The sequence below is a fragment of the Mizuhopecten yessoensis genome, unplaced genomic scaffold (assembly GCF_002113885.1).
Source record: "Mizuhopecten yessoensis strain PY_sf001 unplaced genomic scaffold, ASM211388v2 scaffold10227, whole genome shotgun sequence".
Classification (NCBI taxonomy): Eukaryota; Metazoa; Mollusca; class Bivalvia; order Pectinida; family Pectinidae; genus Mizuhopecten; species Mizuhopecten yessoensis.
This window is the reverse complement of record NW_018408441.1, coordinates 680,816-702,144: the sequence shown is the minus strand read 5'-3', so window position 1 is coordinate 702,144 and position 21,329 is coordinate 680,816. Positions and strand designations below refer to the sequence as shown.

The 21,329-nt window shown below is 35.4% G+C and overlaps 1 protein-coding gene across 1 annotated transcript; it reads right to left on the bottom strand.

Annotated features, from left to right (window-relative positions):
* Window positions 1-2,603: 2,603 nt before the first annotated feature.
* On the bottom strand, window positions 2,604-7,315 carry LOC110459833. The gene is made up of 4 exons (XM_021512286.1): window positions 7,182-7,315; window positions 5,872-6,084; window positions 3,531-3,613; window positions 2,604-2,716 (listed from the first exon to the last, which is right to left on the bottom strand). The coding sequence occupies exons 1-4, from the start codon at window positions 7,228-7,230 to the stop codon at window positions 2,690-2,692; spliced, it is 372 nt and encodes a 123-aa protein (XP_021367961.1). The 5' UTR covers window positions 7,231-7,315; the 3' UTR covers window positions 2,604-2,689.
* Between the last annotated feature and the right edge of the window lie 14,014 nt (window positions 7,316-21,329).

Sequence of the window (21,329 nt, the reverse complement as noted above, 5' to 3'; positions counted from 1 at the left end):
TAAAACCACAGAAAATACACTAAATAACATGGACTACATTTGAGGTTGCACAATTCAGTGGTACATTGTTACATTTAACGATGCCCGTACCGCTGTCAAAAACTGCAACTAGGTGTTGGAAATTGTTTTACGGCATGATTGTAGCTTTGATTTTTTTTTTTTTTTTTTTAAATAATCCTTTGCAGGACTTTTATGAGAAATAATGAAGATGCAATAAACAGAATTTAATCAACAATAAATAATTGTAAAGATTTAGTCGTGTTGGATTGAGATTTGAACTATGGACTTTCGATTGTTATACTATCGTTAACCGATTGCGATACCTTGTCCAACCTTTTTTTTTAGCTCTACCAAACGGAAGTTTAAGGGAGGTTACTGTGTATAGGAAAACAACAGTGCAGTGAGATAGGACCATTCTTTGACTTCTTTGTCTTTTCCGGTAGCCTCTGGTACTCCTCAACCTTGTCAACTCGTGATCGTTTTATATGAGAATGTTATCAATGCTACTTTTTGCCAAAACGCTCCGTGTAAGAACGCTTAGAGAGTCCTTCAAACTGTTTTGTTTCCCGACGTTGAACATTCTAAATTGCTTCTACATTTTGTTTCTAAATGAGGATACCCGACTTAATTAGCATGTAAAATATCAGGTCTGTTTAAAGATGGGTATAACAGTTTTACAAATATGACTTCCATGTGTTCCACTGTTCTCCATTACACAATCATAATCGCTTAAGCAATATTATATTTTCGCAAATATGTATATTGACATGAGTTTCATATTTAGAGTATGCGAAGTTTTTAATGCTCGCGTATTTATATTTTGATATAGTTTAGGAATTGTTCATATTCGGTAGTTAATGTGTGACATGTTAAATATGCATTCCAATGTGACTTCACTAATGAATTATCATTAATCTATGTCCTTAGTGTCACATAAAGTAAGTATCGTGTGTAAAGCTTGTATCGCCAATTGAAGACGGCTAATGACTTATCCTTTCGGAAACTCCATTTAATTCAATCACAGTTAACGAAATTTCTGGTCTTGTTTTTACTTTGGCCACCTGTCTAGAACAGTGTTTAAAGAAATCGCAATATTATCTCCAAATTTGTATTTTTTAAGTTTGAATGTTGATGCTTGAATGTGTTTGTATATATATAATTTTTAAGCATCTGTGTTTCAGACCATCCAAAATGTTGATATTACGTTACAATCCCGAGTGCTATTTTGCCTAAATTCCAGACATATGACACACTCATTTAAGTGTCAGTATCAGAAAGTAAGCATGATATAATTACTTAACTACTAGCTTGACCCCTACATATGGTCTGTCAAACACACACATTATAGCAGTGGACGTTTATACAGATACTACAATAATTACACACTAATAGCGGTACAAAATTCGCTGTAATGTCACTGCATGTGATCTTCACTTAGCTATTATGTTATATACTAGGTAATCAAAAGACAATTATATTCCCTCCCACTTAAACGCCCCTACTTAAATCCTACCGATGTGTTTATAGACCCAGAAATCCTATTTGAGAGTTTATTTGTCTGGGGGATCACCACAACGTAAATTGGGAGTTTGATATACCCCCAAGCGTCGATGGGTAAATTTCTTATACTGAGGTCAAAACAAAATGTAAATACCTTGCATTGGCACTTGCAATATATTAATGACATATCACTTTCTTACATGACAAACCTGTCAGATACTGAGTATATTTTATCCGGCTGTCAGAGGTTTGTATAACTATCCTTCTCTCTCGTTGCAGTGCTTCCTGTGTATGTTTGTCCCCATGAGGAATCTTTCCTAGCTCAAAAACAACGTTACGAGAGATTTGCAGAAATTAAAACTTCTGAAACCCCAATATAACATGACTGCAATACGCCAGACTTTGGTAGTTGGTTTAGGGTACATGTAAATGATTACAGGAGTTTATGTAGCGCTATCACAATTGGTATGCTACCCCAATTGGTACACAGTTAAAAAAAATGGTTCGAATAGTCCTTTATAATTTAATTTGTGTATTTTCTTCTGATGATATAACCATACAGATAGAATGTCTACCTAACTGTTTTGTTGTCTGTGACATTTAAAGAGTAGACGATGTCTTCAAATTAAAGACTAGAAATACGACGAACGTCGACGAAAGTTTAGAAGTTTTTGAAATGGTTAATTATAGGCATGGTTAAATGTTGATTGATGTCCTTATAACCGGACAAAAGTGTTTATATGCAATTGTAGTTCAGTATTTTATTATAAAAGCAACATATTTTGTTGCAATTGCCACATCAAGTAGTAGAAATTAAAACAACTTTCATAGCCTGTGCTATGGTGTACCAGTTCGTGTACTTGTCTAACTTTTTCTGAAAATCAATGAACCACCAAGGGTAGTCTTTGTCAAGAATAAAGACACATTCTAGATACAAGTCATGTATTTTTAAATATCACTGAAAACTGTGAAAACTGTTCCAATTGAGGTAGCGTGACGTTAGCTACAAAGTCGAATCTAAGTCGCCAGAACTACCGATATATGAGATTACAATGCCCACCGACAACTAAAGACTCCTTTAATATAAAACAAAACAATCTTAAGGCAATATAAGGCTTTATGTAAACTCACGTACAATGTATCAGAAACATTTCTAGAAAATCACGACGGGAGCATGACGGATGGGTGATCAGAGAGTGAGAAAATTTGTGTATTCCTGAAAAGAGAGTAAACCTGTTTTTATCTTCATGCAAGACTAACATAAAACAAGTATAAGATTACTGAATACATTGTCAAACCTGACTCATATATACAACCTTTTGTACTTATAATATCTGCGGATGAGATGCCAGTTTCAATTTACAAATTACTGTGGAATTAGTTTCCCGCCAAAAAGAGTCTATTAGTTTCTATAACAAATGGTTTTCGCTCGTATGATGACCATTCCTTTTGCTTTGTCAAAGAATTGGGATTTGCTCCTTATTATCGTTATATGTCATAATAAACAAAATATTAAAAATATTAAAAAAAATGAAAACAAAACAAAAAAAATCCTGAAATATACACGAATTTTGATAAAAAATATACTGACAAGTGCTCACAGAATAAAACATAGTTCATGCTTAGGTAGGTCCGAAACATTCATCATTTTTGTTTCATAAGCAATATCATATTTTAAGTGGAGTAACAGAGATCAGGTTTTGCAGGTTTTTTTTGTCATATGCGCATCCAAAAGTATTGTTAATTCAATAATTGCAAAATGAACAAATGTCTGTTATAACCCCATAGTTCATCGGAAGGGAATTTCGAAACGCAGTCATGTTGCTTCGAAATAACACACTGTTTGTATGTACAAATCCGTGTTCAGTGCCAAACAATAACCTGTGTTTGTTGATATAATGCAATTAAATGCAGAAACGCAGATTCTTTCGCGCACCCTAATCGATTCAGATTTTAAATGATGAAATTATTATCTTTGCATAAATTTAACGTTTATAAATGTTACTTTGTGTTTAAGGAAATATCCCTACCTGTTCATTTCTAAAAACAAGTATCAGAAGTGTGCGGAATGATTGGTCACTCTCATGAACCTGCTGAAACTCTACTCCAACACCTGGAATAAAACACCTAATTTGTCACCAAGGAACAGAATATGGCAATGTGGCTTTGATATTTAAAAGTACATTTTAAAAAAGGCACCTGCGACTCAAAATTTGCTGCAGTATGTCACAGTATTATGATTATTGTTGGGATATATTTAATAACGGGACTGCATGTTTAATAGCTCACAAACACATCTATTCGACACAACTTATTGGAACATGATATCAAATGAATTTTGATGCTATTATGAACATTTTAAAATAAAATTGACATGTGAGTCAAATCACAAATAGTTAATTAATATATCAAACGATATCGGATGACAGTGTTTGGCATGAAAGTTACTTTTCTGAAATAGTGTTGTACTGAAATAGTTTCGGTGTAATGGCACTGTGCTGTATTGAAATGGTGTTGTTGCGCTGAGTATTGTTTTGTTGAATTCGCGTTAAACTGAAATGCTGTTGTTGTACTGAAAAGCAGGCGGTGCTGCATTAGGTTCTACTGCTAATGAAACAGTGTCCTACAACTACTAAAAAGATTCTACTGCTTATGAAACCGTGTACTACTGCTACTGAAATGTTTCCTTCTACTACTGAAACAGTGTCTTACTGCTACTGAAAGAGTGTTCTAAAGCTTGTCAAAAAAATCTTCTGCAAATGAAACGGAGTACTGCTGCTGCTAAAATAGTTTTTACTGCTATTGAGACAGTGTATTACTGCTGCTAAAATAGCTTTTACTGGTACTGAAACAATGTTTTACTGCTACTGAATTAGTTTCTACTACTACTGAAATATTGTTCAACCGCTAGTTAAATAGCTTCTATTGCTACTGGAGATCTTTTTTGATACCACTAACAGTTAAAGCTGCTATGTTCCACGGTTTCACTGAAATAGTGTGCAATTCTAAACGTGGTCTTTAAAAATGGTGTGCAAGTGTTGTTGTTATTACGTATAGTGTTTATTAAATTTGTGTTGTTTCGTTGAAATAGGTTTGCTGTATTCGAATAGTGTTGTTGCACTGAGTTTTGCTAAACTGTATAAACATTCTACTGTTACAGTTTACTACTGCTACTGAAGTGGTGTTTCGCTTAAGTAATGTTAATTATTGTTTAACTGAAATGATATTTTACAGAAATAGCATGCTACGCAAATTTTAATTCTACGGATATTTTTTTTGTTACCAAATTAGCAATTTGCTATCTCCTGAATAAGAGATCTAGTAGAGTAGCATTATGATTATATATCAACACGCTATGGTTTCAGTTTCTTACGTGATAATATTGGTCTAATCGCACATTTAATCATGATATACCATATAAAGGTAATGAACGTTTCTTCTAATTAAAATAGTTTTGTAGGAAATTAATAAACATTGTGCCATTGAATAAAATAATGTGGTATGCTCGCCATTACTTACCTAACACCTGTCAAGAAAGTTTATGTTCCCGTCATAGCCTTCCTGACACCACCTAAATGTAATGGTGTATAGCCCGTCATAACCTTCCTGACACCTCTCTAAATGAAATCGTGAATAGCCCGTCATGACCTTACTGACACCTCTCTAAATGAAATCGTGTATAGCCCGTCATGACCTTCCTGACACCTCTCTTAATGTAATGGTGTGTGGCCCGTCATGACCTTCCTGACACCTCTCTTAATGTAATGGTGTATGGCCCGTCATAACCTTCCTGACACCTTTCTAGAAAAAAAGGTGGTAATACAGCTATAATCTACCGGGCACCTGTACCGATATAATGATGTATGAACCGCTATGACCTACCTGGCACCTCTCCTGATAGAATTGCGTGTGACCCTTCATGACCTACCTGGCAGCTGTCGAGAGCAATTGGTGAATGACCATTCATGACTTTCCTGAAATAAAATGGTACATGACTTGTCATAACCTTCCTGACACCTCTACCGACAGATTGGGTTCTGATCCCCTATGACCAATCTGACACCTCTACCGACAGATTGGGGTTTGACCAGGTTAGACCTACCGGATATATCTCCCGATAGCGTGGGTTATGAACTACTGTGATCTATCTGACACCTGTCATGATACATCGTTGATACGCTCTGACCTACCTGGCACCTGTTACGACAGAATGGGTCGTCGCGCTTTAACCTTCCTTACACCTCTCCCGCTTGAATGGACTATGACCCGTTATGACCTACCTGGCACCTCTGCAGTTAGAATGGGGTATGACCCGCTGATACCTATCTGCAACCTCTCCGGATAGCATGGATATGACCCGCCATGACTTACCTGACACCACTCCACCCGCCGTATGATATGATCCGCTGTGTTCAATAGTAATTCTGTCATATAGCAGTTTATCGATCATTAGGTCACGGTCCAGCTGCTTGCAAATTGGTTGCAAACCGTTACCCCGGTATTGAACGTGGGATCTGTCACCATAGTGGATGTTGTTGTTTGCATTGACAGTTATATAATGGCGTACTCTGATAGGACTCTGGGCTGAAAATAATGAAAATGGCGGGAACAGGTTGAATTGTTTCAGTAGGATAATTGCTTTCATCTGTTCACTCAATTTTAAAGAAAGTATTAGACGGCGATATATTATCGACAATTCCATTAACAAATGAAACAAATTGTCCCGAAGCTCCGTTAATTCAGTACCGTTCACATTGGACCCATGTTTCCTTTTACCCTAGACTTGCCTGTGAAATTATCTGTCCCTCTCGGTAATCTATTTGCAATTGGCCCTAAGCTTTACAATGGATTCACCTGATTTTCTTTGAAATTAATTTTACTCATTTTCTATAACCTCTGGATTATTTTACTCTGGATTTTATCATCACCCAAAGACGTTGGGGTTATAACCACCTTCCTGATGTAATGACACTGACCACTAACGGGAGAGAATGAGATTATTACCATCACCTAAGGAATAGGACATATTTACCATATTCAAAGTATGATAGGTTAATACACCCAGGGACCAGAGGGTCAATTCCACAATCCAGAAATGAAGGGTTTGTTTCCACCACTCATACAGTAGTGTTTAATGTTACCAGCAAAGGTGTAATGAGTTAATCCCACCATCCAGGAAATACAAGTTGTTACCACAACATAGGACATCTTGTCTATTTCAATCACCAAAGAAGCTGAGAGTTTTAACCACAACTATAATTACCCATACTTGTTTGGTGGTGATAATAACCCTCAACTCACAGGAAGTTATAAAAAAAAATCTACTCCCAGGAAATAATAAAACCCCTTATTTTCTGTGTGGTTGTTGCACTTATATGCACATAAAGAAAGATAAAGCAGATTATTGACGAAATTTAGGGTAAATATAATTATCAGTTAATATTAACGGTTTGATGTTCATCCTCCTTAGAAGTAGATAATGTGCAAACATTGCGTACGTCTAAATCATAAAAAATCCGAAACTCTTAAAACGATTGAAGTGCCCGTGTAATGTTTACTTAAAACTATAAGCAACACTTTTTGTTATGATCTCTTATTTTTGTTATGATCCAATATTTCAAAATGATGTGTATACAATCCTTTTCAATGTTTAACCAATCATATAAAACTTTAGTACTTACCAGAAGCCACTGTCAGAACACAGAAGAGCAATACAATATGGCCAAACATGTTGCGGGATGAAGAATAAATGAACGGATAGGTGGTATAAATACTGTTTGTAAATTACTCGGGCAATTTTCCTACGCTAATACCGACACTGGCGGGCATATACATGATAAAGTACAACACTGCAATTTCGATATAATTCGCTCATTAAAATAAAACTATATGTAATAACAGTCGTTATTCATGGTCACATGTGTTTTGGTGTCCTCATCATTTGCAAAATTGCTATGTTAACATATCATTGGTTACATCAGTAGGATCAAAGTGGTGTGACTAAATTTTCTACCGAAAATACAGTTACGGAATATTTAAAAATGATGCTATTTGTTTTTTGTTCATGTGTAGTCAACAGTCTCTCTTGGGAAAAGTAAATGATATGTATTCTCAATGGACACAATATTTCCAACAATAACGCCATGTATTGATAACGCTACTAGACAATAAAGGTACACAAACAAATAATCACGTGTACATGTTGACGGCGTCTAGATATTGTTAATTCTACTGTAACAGTACAAAAACAGATATCTTACTAAACATTTACCCATTTGAACAGCATAAGGCTGAACCATCTTGATTCATTGTAGACTTTGCATGTGTATACTAAATGTACATAACTCTGTGAAACTCATGTGTGGACCTTGCAAAAGCATTGTTAATGCTCAACGTACATGTTTTTTTCAAATGACTATACATTTCAAATTAAATCCAGTTTTTACACTTCAATGTCATGTATGCTATGATTCTTGAGCATTCTTTGTTGAAAACGACATAACCTGAAGCCAACCTCCAGTATGGTCAGTTGAATCTGTTGGGAAAGCCGGTGATACAAATAGCTACGACTGAAATAACGCAATATCTGGGCCTTTTAGTGAGAAGTAAACATGTCAACCCACAACACAGTGTCAGTGAGTCTGATTTCACACATAACACACTCTTGTCGCTTTGAATTGACACAATACATGTATGTTATAAGTATCGTAATAAGTGAATATCATAAGATAGGAAATTATTCTGTTCACAGTTGGATTTGAATAAAAAGGGACAAGTTTGATTATAGTATGCAAGCACTTACGCTTTTGATTTAGAATAAATGCCTATACTTTCATTACTAATAAGTAAGGTCAATTAAAGCGAAAATGTACCTGTTCTCCCCGGCAGGAAAGACATTTTTGTTAGCTAAAAGTTCACCGACAGCTGTCCCTAAAACGTGTGGTTGTACAGTAAAGGATTTATTCATTACTAATTTAAAAAAAATAGAAATCATGGCCCCTTTCAAGATCCTCGACATGAATCGTTCATAGGGAGTACCAAACTATATTATCATGAGGAATTTTGTGACAAGATTATAAAAAAAAACATCATTTCACTAAATTATCCCTTTAATGATTGTTAATATATCTACTGTTATCTGCGTAAACAATAATCTTCACATTTAACATGTAAAACGCTTTATAATGCTTTCAAAAACAACAAGAGAATACCAATGTTTCAACTAAACCGTAACTCGCACTCGATGTCGCAAAACTAGGACAACGAATTTAAAAACAGCTGACCAATGAACATAATCTGTTATCAAACGTTGCCGCTGCTATTATAATTTTTTCATCTGTTTTTGAAGCCGGGTTGTAATTGTTAAGAAAGGAAAAGTTGAAGAAAATATTGAAAATTGTAACACTATCGTACATGTTATGAATAAACAGTTCCGATTGGCTATAATGTAAGCAAGGTCGAGGAAAGCGGTTGATGTAAAGGAGTCTGAAGAATTTTCCGATCGACGTGGTTAAATATATTTCTTATATTATAAAAACAAAACCCCACAAGCGCGGCAATAAATACAGCCTCGAGTTATAACAAAACCAAGTGGTTTTAATTGGTGGTTGGAGCAAAAAGATGTGTTCAAGCGTCTTCTGAAAGCCATGTTAATTGCTTATATCCCCTTGTTGGCAAATTTGACTTCCATAAAATTCCGAGTTACTGGAGAGTCGTGACTACCTGTACGAACAGGACTAAAGTTTTGAGTCTCTAACCTAGTTTCAAAATGTTATCAGGACAGGTTTTTGTAAAATCCTCTTGTAACGCTTATTATAAAAAATGGAAATTATGGTTGGAATATAGTGGATACCCAATGGTTTCTCTGGAGTTTCCATAATGTTTTCAAACATATTTAGTTTGATTATTGTAATGCCGTTGTCTATTAATACACTAACGTCTCCTTAAACAGAATTATCATTGTCATAACATCCATACGTCTCCACAACGCGAAGAAGTGTTATGTAAAGTTCCCCTTATTGGCTACTGTATGGGTTATTAAGTGTCGGGTTATTGCTTTGATACTACATATGTACATCTTCATTTTCTTAACGTATAAACACTCATAGACCAAATATAATTGTCAGGGAAGATTTGTATAAACATTGATTTTTCTGCATGATTCACTGCCGTTCATTCGGTGTCGTATACAAAATTGTCACCTTGTTTCAACAACATCTATGTAACTGCAAAGAACACTCAATACCATAGACCACATCGGAGGTTGCGCAATTCGGTGGTTTAAATGTTCTGGTACATTGTTCCACTTAACGATCCCCGTACCACTGCCAAATCAGCAACTACGTGTTGGAAACCGCCTATCCGCATGGCATGATTATAGCTTTGATAAATCATTTTTAAATAGAAACCCATCCTTTGCGGGACTTTATGAGAAAAAGTAAAGATGAAATCAGTTAAAGGTGGGGTCAACATTTGGCCCCCTCTTTGATTTCTTTTATTCTTTTGCCATATGTAGAAACATAAAATGATCAATAACTGCCTATATGATTATTCATAATTACAACTGATAACCGTAGTGGACCTCCTTGCATAACACCAGGTTGAGTGACGGGCGTATCCTAACAAAATGACAGATAAATGTCACAGGAGAATGCTATTTTGAAAATGAATTATGATAGTGTACAGTGCATAAAATTACTGTTATTTTGATACTAAACATGTCATATTGGTGGTATACATAAAGAAAGCGTAGTGATACTTTTAATTAGAAAAACATGCACAATTTTCACATAATTCAAAATATAAACAACATTGTCAACTTGCCTATGCACAGTTACAATGGTAGTTTATATTTTAAACTACTTTAAAAACTTTCCATATATATATTCTGTCTACAGAATCATTTTTATGAAATATCAAAACCGGTAAAGTACCTTTTTAGCATGCCAAACATGATCAAAGGCCAATTTCACATAATCATGGAGATTTGATTGTCAATGTTTTTTTATGGTAAATATGGTTAACACTTTATTATATAACGTTTGTTTGAAATCTATGTGCAACAGTAATAACTCATGAATATGTATTCTGCCTAAGTAATCGTTCCTCTGGAGAACTACTTAAGGTTGAGATTGTCTTATAGACAAAGATATGTAATAATATAAAAAAACCCACACCAACATAATCTTAATAGTAAAACTATTATACAATTAATTATACACCCTGCAACGAAGTTGGGGTGGAATACTGGAATCATCTTGTCCGTCCGTCTGTCTGTCTGTAGAAAAGTTTGTCCGGACAACTCCTTCTAAAGTAATGGACCAATTTCAACAAAAAATCCCAGATATGATAACTACAATCTGAAATTTTGCATGCAGGTATTTTCCTTTTTCATTCTGACCCTTAATTTACAAAGTTATGGTCCTTTGTCCTTGTCCGGACATGCCCTTCAAAACCGAAGGGTCAATTTCAACGAAAGTTTTCAGATATGATAACTACTACCTGGTGTTGTGCATACAGGTATTGTTTTTTTTCAATCTGATCCCCCTTTTTTTACGGAGAAATGACCCTTTGTTGAAAAATACTTGTCCAGACAACTCCTCCAAAACTATGGCGCCAATTTCAATGGAAGTTTATAGATATGGTAATGGCCCCAGCCATTATGCATCCAAGAAGTACCTTTTCATTCCGACCCTTTAAGAGGAGTTATGGCCCTTTGTTGAAAACAACTTCTGTCTGCCTCCTAAACTACTGGGCCGATTTCAATGAAAATTTGCAGATATGGTAATTACCCCCTGATGTCATGCATCAGTGTGGTATTTTTTCATTTCAACTATTTTAAGATTACCTACCCGAAGGGCAAGTGAGCTTATGTCATGCTGCGGCGTCCGTTCGTTCGTCCTCGTCCGTCAACTTTTCCTTTCAACAGCTTCTTCTGAAGAACGGACAGGCCTAGAGTCATGATATTTATTTGAAAGCTTTGTTGGTAGGAGCCCGATAACGTTTGAGAACGAAAATGACCTTGACCTACTTTCAAGGTCACAGGGGTCAAATATGTCAAAAACTTCAAACGACTTCTGAAGAACTAAAAGGTATAGAATCTTCATATTTGGCTGATAGATTCCTGGGATGGAGCCCAACATAGTTTGAGAATGAAAAAGTCAGATATGTATAACGCTTAGAACAACTTCTTCTGAAGAACTGGACGGTATAGAACCTTAATAGTTGGCTGGTTATTTCCTGGGAAAGAGCCAAACAAAGTTTGCAAATGAAAATTACCTTGACCTACTTTCAAGGTCACAGCGTTCAAATATGTCAAACGGTTCAAACTACTTCTTCTGAAGAATTAAAATTATTAAAAATATAATATTTGGCTGGTGACTTCCTGGGATAGAGCTCACCAAAGTTTGCGAATGAAAATGACCTCAACCTACTTTAGAGGTCACAGAGGTCAACAACATTTTCAAGGATTTGTTCTCAAGAACTAAAAGGAATGGATTCATAAGATTTGTCTGGTAGAATTTTGGAATAGAGCTTTCCAATTTGAGAAGGAAAATGACATTAACCTACTTACAAGGTCACAGAGAAAAATATGTCAAGCGACTTCTGAAGAAGAATCAAAAAGCATAGAATCTTATTTTGCTGGTTGTTTCAACAGATGGATCCAACAAAGATTGCGAGGGAAATATTTTTAGTGCAATATAATATTTATTGAGAATATTTTGCTATGACTGCTTAAATATTCAGGTAAGTGATAATGCCCTCTTGGGCCTCTGGATAAGGAGTTATGGCCCTTTTTAAAAATCTTTGTCTTGACAACACTTTCTTAATTACTAGGACGATTTCAGCAAAACTGGTTCATCTGGGCTAACAAAAGTTGGTATGTCAAAATGTTTGGCATTGGGAGGGAGTACAGGAAGTATGTCAGTGACCTATATACTTAAATAATTACCGATGGGTGACTATGGATTGCTTTACAATGCTTTGTCTTAGTTAGCCTTTTGCTTACAGTTCTGGTTTATATTAGGAGCGGGTGGTATTAGTTAACCTTTGACTTACAATTCTAGTTATTATTTTAGTTTGCCTGTTGCCAATTCGCTAATCAAAATATGAAGGAATATTACATTATTTTATATCGTTAACTCTAAACAAATAAAGCAAGGAAAGATATCCTTGTCTGACTCCCAATACAAACATTTTATTCTAGCAAATTTGATTTTGTGACCTTGAACGAAGGTCAAGGTCATCAATGTTTACAAAACTTAAATCCATTCACATAAACAACCTACTTGCCAAATATCAAGACCCAATGATCTTTGGTCATGAAGAAACACAACTTAAAGTAAAAATGGAAAGAAAGCTATGTTTTTCTTTTTTTTTAATCAAAAGTGTTATATCACAAATTTACCGGTTGTCAATTTTTTGGAAATTCCTAGTGTTGAAAATTATTATTAGTAGCCAACTTTCAAGCAAGTTTGAAAAATAGACTGGTTTTAGAACTATGTAAATGAACGTGTCAAAAAAGAAAAATTTCTCATTAGTAATGAAATTTCATATAGTTTTCTGTTTTAATATTCAATAAAGAGAACAATTCTTTCTTGAAATAGTGTAATATTTGGTATTAAAATAACAGATGGAATATATTGCACACGATGATGATATAATGTTAAGGTGATTGGGTCATTTAAATGCTCTAGGAGGAATTGTATAACTACACCTTTAACACCCACACAGGTGTAAGTCAATGAGGTCCCATTTGTCATAAAATGAATTATGAAAATAACTGTTCCTGACTTAAGCTTCCTATACCAATACCTTTTTGTATGTATCTTGTTTTGAAATTCCAAGCGGGGGCCGACACTAATGTTAAATCTCCATAGGCGTTGACCCTACCTTTTATGAACAACAGTGATTTGAATGTAAAACTTCAATGAGGGTAGACTTGGATTTGAACCCGGGACTTCAGATTTCTATAGTATCGCTCTAACCAATTGAGCTATAAGGTCCAACTGTTTCTACAGTTGTATCAAAACGGAAGTTAAAGGAAGGTTACTGTGTAGAGGAAAATAACCGTGCAGTGGGACAGGTATCCTTAAGTCAGGGAACTGCTGTTAGCCCTGTTCGTAATGAGTATACTACATATGCAACTGTATTTAATTATACATTTAACTCCCTGCACAATATGGTTTTGCGCCCTTTACTTGTGAACGCAAAAGCGACATTAATAAATCTGCTGCATCTATTGAAATATTTATAATCTTAATATTTCTTTCTACTTCCAACTACCTCACTTTTGGCTTAATTTTGAACGTTCGCCCAAGCGATGAAGGCAAAGAGTTCTGTTCCCAGACCGGGACTTTAAAAATAGTAGGTATTATTATGCTCTGCTTAACGTTCAGCATTAAGGGGAATGACAACAGCCCGTTGTCGGTATAATGTCGGAATGCTGTGCTGGGTGCCTTCGGCATGGTATTTCATTGATATAGCACTAAAACGTTAATCAGATTCGCGCTATCACATGGAGACAAATACACCAACATACCCTGCCGCCTGCACTCATACTCGCAGGCATGCATACACAACACACATGGAGGCACGTCCTTAAATGGCCTAAGCTTTTAATATTTAATAGGTGGTTAAAGAAAGTGAAACCAAATCACCACGTGCTTATGTTTAGTTAGGAAACAAGTATGTGACTTCTCTGTCAAATATCTCGGAAACATTTGCTGCTACTCTACCTGGTAACCTCTTGATCTTTTTATATTCTAATGTTGTTAATGTTGGTTTTTGCCAAAACGCCCGTTTAACATATATTAGAGAGTCCTTAAACCTGTTTTGATGCTCGTCGTTGAGCATTCTCATTAGCTACTATTTTTTTGTTTCTAAATGAGGATACCCGGCTTGATTAACATGTTAAATATGTTGTCTGAATGAAGATCTGTATGAAAGTTTTAAAACTATGACTTTTATGTATTCCATTGTTCTCTATCATGCAATCTTTCAATCTTTCCACAAATATGTACATTGCATTTTAGTTTCATATCTCTTTGGTGACACTAATGTCGTTTTCATAGTCTGCATATTTTCACGTATTTATATTTTAGTATGAGACGATCATACTCAGTAAGTGGTGTTCGACAGGTTTATAAGACATTACAATGTGATTTGACTATCAAATTATCATTGTCCTTATTGTCACGTAAAGTATGTCTTGTGTGTGAAGCTTGTATCACCAATTGAAGACGGCACATGACTTATTCTTTTGAAAACCCTATTTAAATCAACTACCATCAAGTACTGGTGGTTTGTTTTACTTGAACATTTGCCTAGAACGGTAGCGAATGAAATCGCGTAAATTGTTCAAGCATTTCACCCCTTTTTGTAGCAATCATGATCGCATAAGCTATGTTAACCTTTTTTTCGCAAATATGTATATTGATATTAGTTTCATATTCAGAGTTCGCGATTTGTTTAATGGTCGCGTATGTATATTTTGATATATGTGACGAATTGTTCATACTCAGTATCTAATGTGTGACAGGTTAATAAGCTATTCCAATGGAATTTGACTATTAAGTTTTCTCGATACCCTGTGTCAGTTTTAGTCCATGTACTTTGTGTCACATAAAGTAAGTCTGGTGTGTAAAGCTTGCACCACCAATTGAAGACGGCACATAGCTTATTATTTTGAAATCCCCTTTTAATTCAATTAACATTTACTAATTATCTGGTGTGATATGACTTTGGACGCCTGAAACGGTAGCTAAAGAAAGTGCAATATTAACTCCGAACATTGTTCAAGCATTTCCCCCTAATTTTTGTAGATTTATTTGTATCATATCTACTTTGAGAAATGATGTTTTGAGATGGTTTTTTTTTTTTTTTACTTTTGAGCAGATGTTTTTGCAAAAACATCAAAAATGTCGATATTTTGTTTACAATCTTGAAGTGTCATTTTGCCAAAATTCCAAACATTTCACTACTTAACTACTAGATTAACTCCGACAGATGGTCTGTCAAACGCATAAACTACAGCAGTGAAAGGTTATACAGATAATACAATAATTACACAGTAATAGTGGTACAAAACTGGCAGTAATGTCACTGCATGTGGTTTTCACCTCGCATATAAGGATGGGCTCTGTTTGTATTAAGGTTAAAAATAACAGAAAATCAAAGATTGAAAGTGAAACATGTCATTTATTTAATAGAATAAATGACTGTATACAATATCATCTTTTTACTTATTGTACACACTTGTACAAAAGTTTCTGTTACACAAGATGAAACAAAATAATTAGACCCCATTTATATAAAGATGGGGATCAACTTGCGCCACAATATAGCCAGACAGTTTGGACATAACTACGAAATATCTGGCTATATCCCCCATATATTTGGAAATAAAATGACAGTTAAATTCCATTCCATTTATACGCCCACTTATAATCCTACCGAGTTGTTAACAGGCCCTGAATACTAACTAGCGAGTTTATTTGTCTGGGGGATCACCACAACTTAAATTGGGAGTTCTGCGATACCATTAAGTGATGCGTGGAGAATATATATTTATGATATAACAATATCTTAAATGACAAACCTGTCAGATACTGAGTATATTTTATCCGGCTGTCAAAGGGTTTTAATTTTTCCTTCTCTCTCGTACGTGTGCTTGCTGTGCCAGGTTTTCTCCCTGGAAAATCTTTCAAAGCTCAAACACAAGGTTACGAGGTATTTGCAGAATTAAAAAAATCGGAAACGCCGATATAATATGATTGGAATACGACAAAATTGAGGACTTTGGTAGTCGGTTTAAGGTTAATGATTACAGGAGTTAGCTAAAAAATCGTACAAAAGCTCCTTCAATATAAAACAAACAACTCTAATGTAGGAATGTTTTATCTAAACACACGTACAATGTATCAGAAACATTTCGTGGAAATCACGACAGGGGCATGACGGATGGGTGGTCAGAGAGTGAGTAAACTGTTGAATTCCTGAAAGGAGTAAACCTGTGTATATCTTCATGTAAGACTAACATAAAACATGTATAAGATTGTCAAACTGTCTTATATATATAACCCTTATTAAGACTTTTAATAATATAATATAATAATATGGATATGATATACCAATTGACCGTTTTAATTAACAAATTACTTTGGAATTAATTTCCCGCTGAAAACAGTTTATTAGTTACTATAACAAACAGTTTTTCTCTCGTTTGATGAGCATTTCAGCTACTTTGTCAAATAATTAGTATTTCTACTTATTCTCTTTATATGGCACTACCATACACTGCATTGTTATACTGTTATCTTAAATTGTTGTCATCCTTGTATATATATATCGATGCAGGGCCATATCGTAAACTAGACATTGTCTATATATGTAACCCTGGTTAAATAAGATATATTATTATTAACAAAATATTAAAGATATTAAAAAGAATATACACCCAAGTGCTTACAGTTAAGTCCAAAACAATAAGCTGTGTTTGTTGATATAATGCAATAAAATGCAGAATTGCATAATCTTTTGCACACCCTTATCGATTCAGATTTCAAATTATTAAATCATTTTTTTTGCATAAATTTAACGTTTATAAATGTTACTTTGAGTTTAAGGGAAAATCCCTACCTGTTCATTGCTAAAAACAAGTACCAGAAGTGTGCGGAATGATTGGTCCCTCCTCACGAACCTGCTGAAACTCTACTCCAACACCTGGAATAAAACACATAGGAACAGAATCTGGCAATGTGGCTTTGATATTTAAAAGTGTATTTTAAATAAGACACAAGCAACACCAATCGGCGGGGAATCATTTACTAAAAGTTGAATAAGAACTCGTCAAAGTTTTCAGATGTTACATGATGAATTAGGAGTACCCTACGGTTTGACATGAAAGAAATGTGCAAACCAACACATTATTATGATTATTATAAGGGTTATACAATTTGTATGTTTGTTCTTTTAACAGTTCAGGTCATTTAAGGACGTGCCTCCATGCGTGTTGTGTAAGTGTGCGTGTGTGTATGTGTGCTGGAGGCAGGGTATGTTGGTGTACTTGCCTCCTTATGATAGCACGGATTTGATGCCGACTTTATATTGCTATTTCACTGAAATACCATGCCGAAAGCGCCCAGGGCAGCATTCCGCCCGATCACACTATACTGACAACGGCTGAACAAGTTGTTGTCATTTCCCTAAATGCTAAACGGTAAGCAGGGAATAACAACTAACATTTTGTAAGGATTTTGGTATGTCGCGGCCTGGGGACAGAACTCATTGGTTTCCCCACATGAGCGAACGTTCCACATTAAAGCCAAAAGTGAGGTATTGCCAAGCAAGGCGCTATGAAATAAAAGGTATAGTTAGAGAGAAATATAAAGATCCCAACTATTGCAATTGGTGCAGCAGATTTATTTTGGTCGCTTCCGTATCCCTAAGAAGAGGGCACAAAAGTAAATCCCCATTTCTGCAGGGATTCACAATAGTCGCCTTTTACGATACATGCAGTTGGTAACAGCAGGGGTATTTTGTCTTGTTCCCCGACCTGCAGGGGTGCAGCAATTAAGGGACTCCATGTTGAAAAGCTTATAAATAGATATAAACTTTATTTATTTTAAACAATTTTGAGACAAGTTATTTCAACTTATATAAATAACTCTTGTTGGCACGGATATTGGCGCGCGTGGGGGTCTTATTGTGGGAAGAAACAGGAGTACCATGAGAAAACCCACGTGGTCGGACAGGTGACCCCATACCTTTTCACGTCCGATCGGGGAATCGAACCCCGGCCGCCTTGGTGAAAGGCAAGTGCGCTATCCACTGCACCATCCGACCAAAAGCTTGCAGACACATCCATTCTAATATTTTCGACCGTGACTTATTGGAACATAATATCAAATACATTTTGTTATTGTTATGAACATATTAAAAAAATTGACATGCGAGTCGATACCAAATAGTTGTATAATATGTAAATGATATCACATGACACTGTTTAATATTTTGATGATAAAGTATTATACTGAAATAGTGTCGTTGTAATGACACAGTGTTGGTTGAAATAGTGTTATTGCACTGAATGTTGTTTTATTTAATTATGATTAAACTGAACATTAAATACAGGTGGTGTATCGTACAACTACTAAAATAATAACTACTGCAAATGAAACAGTATCCTTTTGCTTCTAAAATACTTTCTACTGCTACTGAAACAGTTTCCTACTGCTACTGAAATAGTTTTACTGCTACTTAAACAGTGTTCTAATGCTATGAATTGCGTCTTCTGCAACTGAAACTGTTTTCTAATGCTACTAAAATAGCTTCTACTGCTACTGAAACAGTTTTCTACTGCTATTAAAATTGTTTCTACTGCTACTGAAACAGTTTTCTACTGCTACTCAAATATCTTCTACTGCTACTGAAACAGTGTTCTACATTTTAATGCCACTCAAATATCTTCTACTGCTACTAAAACAGTGTTATAATGCTACTAAAATAGCTTCCACTGCTACTGAAACAGTTTTCTAATGTTACTTAAACAGCTTCTACTGCTACTGAAACAGTTTTCTAATGCTACTAAAATAGCGTCTACTGCTACTGAAACAGTGTTATACTGCTACTAACATAGCTTCTACTGCTACTGAAACAGTTTTCTAATGCTACTAAAATAGCTTCTACTGCTACTGAAACACTGTTATACTGCTACTAAAATAGCTTCTACTGCTACTTAAACAGTTTTCTAATGCTACTAAAACAGCTTCTACTGCAACTGAAACAGTTTTCTAATGCTACTAAAATAGCTTCTACTGCTACTGAAACAGTGTTATACTGCTACTAACATAGCTTCTACTGCTACTGAAACAGTTTTCTAATGCTACTAGAATAGCTTCTATTGCTACTGAAACAGTTTTCTAATGCTCCTAACATAGCTTCTACTGCTACTGAAACAGTGTTATACTGCTACTAAAATAGCTTCTACTGCTACTGAAACAGTTTTCTAATGCTACTAAAATAGCTTCTACTGCTACTGAAACAGTGTTATACTGCTACTAAAATAGCTTCTACTGCTACTGAAACAGTTTTCTAATGCTACTAGAATAGCTTCTATTGCTACTGAAACAGTTTTCTAATGCTCCTAAAATAGCTTCTACTGCTACTGAAACAGTGTTATACTGCTACTAACATAGCTTCTACTGCTACTGAAACAGTTTTCTAATGCTACTAGAATAGCTTCTATTGCTACTGAAACAGTTTTCTAATGCTCCTAACATAGCTTCTACTGCTACTGAAACAGTGTTATACTGCTACTAAAATAGCTTCTACTGCTACTGAAACAGTTTTCAACTGCTTCTTAAACAGCTTCTACTGCTACTGGAACAGTGTTATACTGCTATTTAAACAGCTTCTACTGCTGCTGAAACACTGTCTGCTACAGGTTTTTACTGTAACTGAAGTAGTGTTTTGTTGAAGTAGTGTTTAATATTGTTTAACTGAAATCATATTCTACAGAAATGGCATGCTACTTAAATAATTATTCTATTTTTTTTCTGACACCAAATTAGTAATTTGCTACCACTCATTTAGAGGTCTATTTGGGTAACGTTATGATTATATATATTACCGCAATGTGTTTTCAGGTTCTTTCGTGAGACGATTTATCTAATCGCGAGTACATTATCATGTAGTATATAGAGACAATGCATGTTTCTTCCAGTCAAAACAATCTCTATTGTCAAAAAAGCTTATAATAAAACAGTTTAGTGGAATGTTATAAAAGAGTTAGGGTAAAATAATTATGTAACTCTGTCATAAGGAAAATTTAATGTAAAATAGTTCCACTGAATAAAATGTTTGTTTTGCTTATGTTCTATGCGAACATTGTTCCATTGGAAAAAAGTTATTTTTGAAATAACCTACCTGATACCTATCAAAAAAGAATGTGGTATGCCCGTCATAACCTTCCTGACACCTCTCTAGTTGTAATGGTGTATGGCCCGTCATAACCTTCCTGAAACCTCTCAAGATGTAATGGTGTATAGCCCGTCATAACCTTCCTGACAACTCTCTAGTTGTAATGGTGTATAGCCCGTCATTATCTTCCTGACAAATCTCTAGTTGTAATGGTGTATGGCCCGTCATAACCTTCCTAACACCTCTCTAGTCGTAATGGTGTATAGCCCGTCATAACCTTACTACAATCTCTCTAGATGTAATGGTGTATAGCCCGTCATGACTTTCCTGACACCTCTCTAGATGTAATGGTGTATAGCCCGTCATAACCTTCCTGACAACTCTCTAGTTGTAATGGTGTATAGCCCGTCATTATCTTCCTGACAAATCTCTAGTTGTAATGGTGTATGGCCCGTCATAACCTTCCTGACACCTCTCTAGATGTAATGGTGTTTAGCCCGTCATGACTTTCCTGACACCTCTCCAGATGTATTGGTGTATAGCCCGTCATGACTTTCCTGACACCTCTCTAGATGTAATGGTGTATAGCCCCTCATAACCTTCCTGACCTCTCTCTAAATGTAATGGTGTATAGCCCGTCATGACTTTCCTGACACCTCTCTAGATGTAATGGTGTATAGCCCCTCATAACCTTCCTGACATCTCTCTAAATGTATTGGTGTATGGCCCGTCATAGCCTTCCTGACAACTCTCTAGATGTAATGGTGTTTAGCCCGTCATAACCTTCCTGACATCTCTCTAGATGTAATGGTGTATAGCCCCTCATAACCTTCCTGACATCTCTCTAAATGTAATGGTGTATGGCCCGTCATAACCTTCCTGACACCTCTCTAGTTGTAATGGTGTAT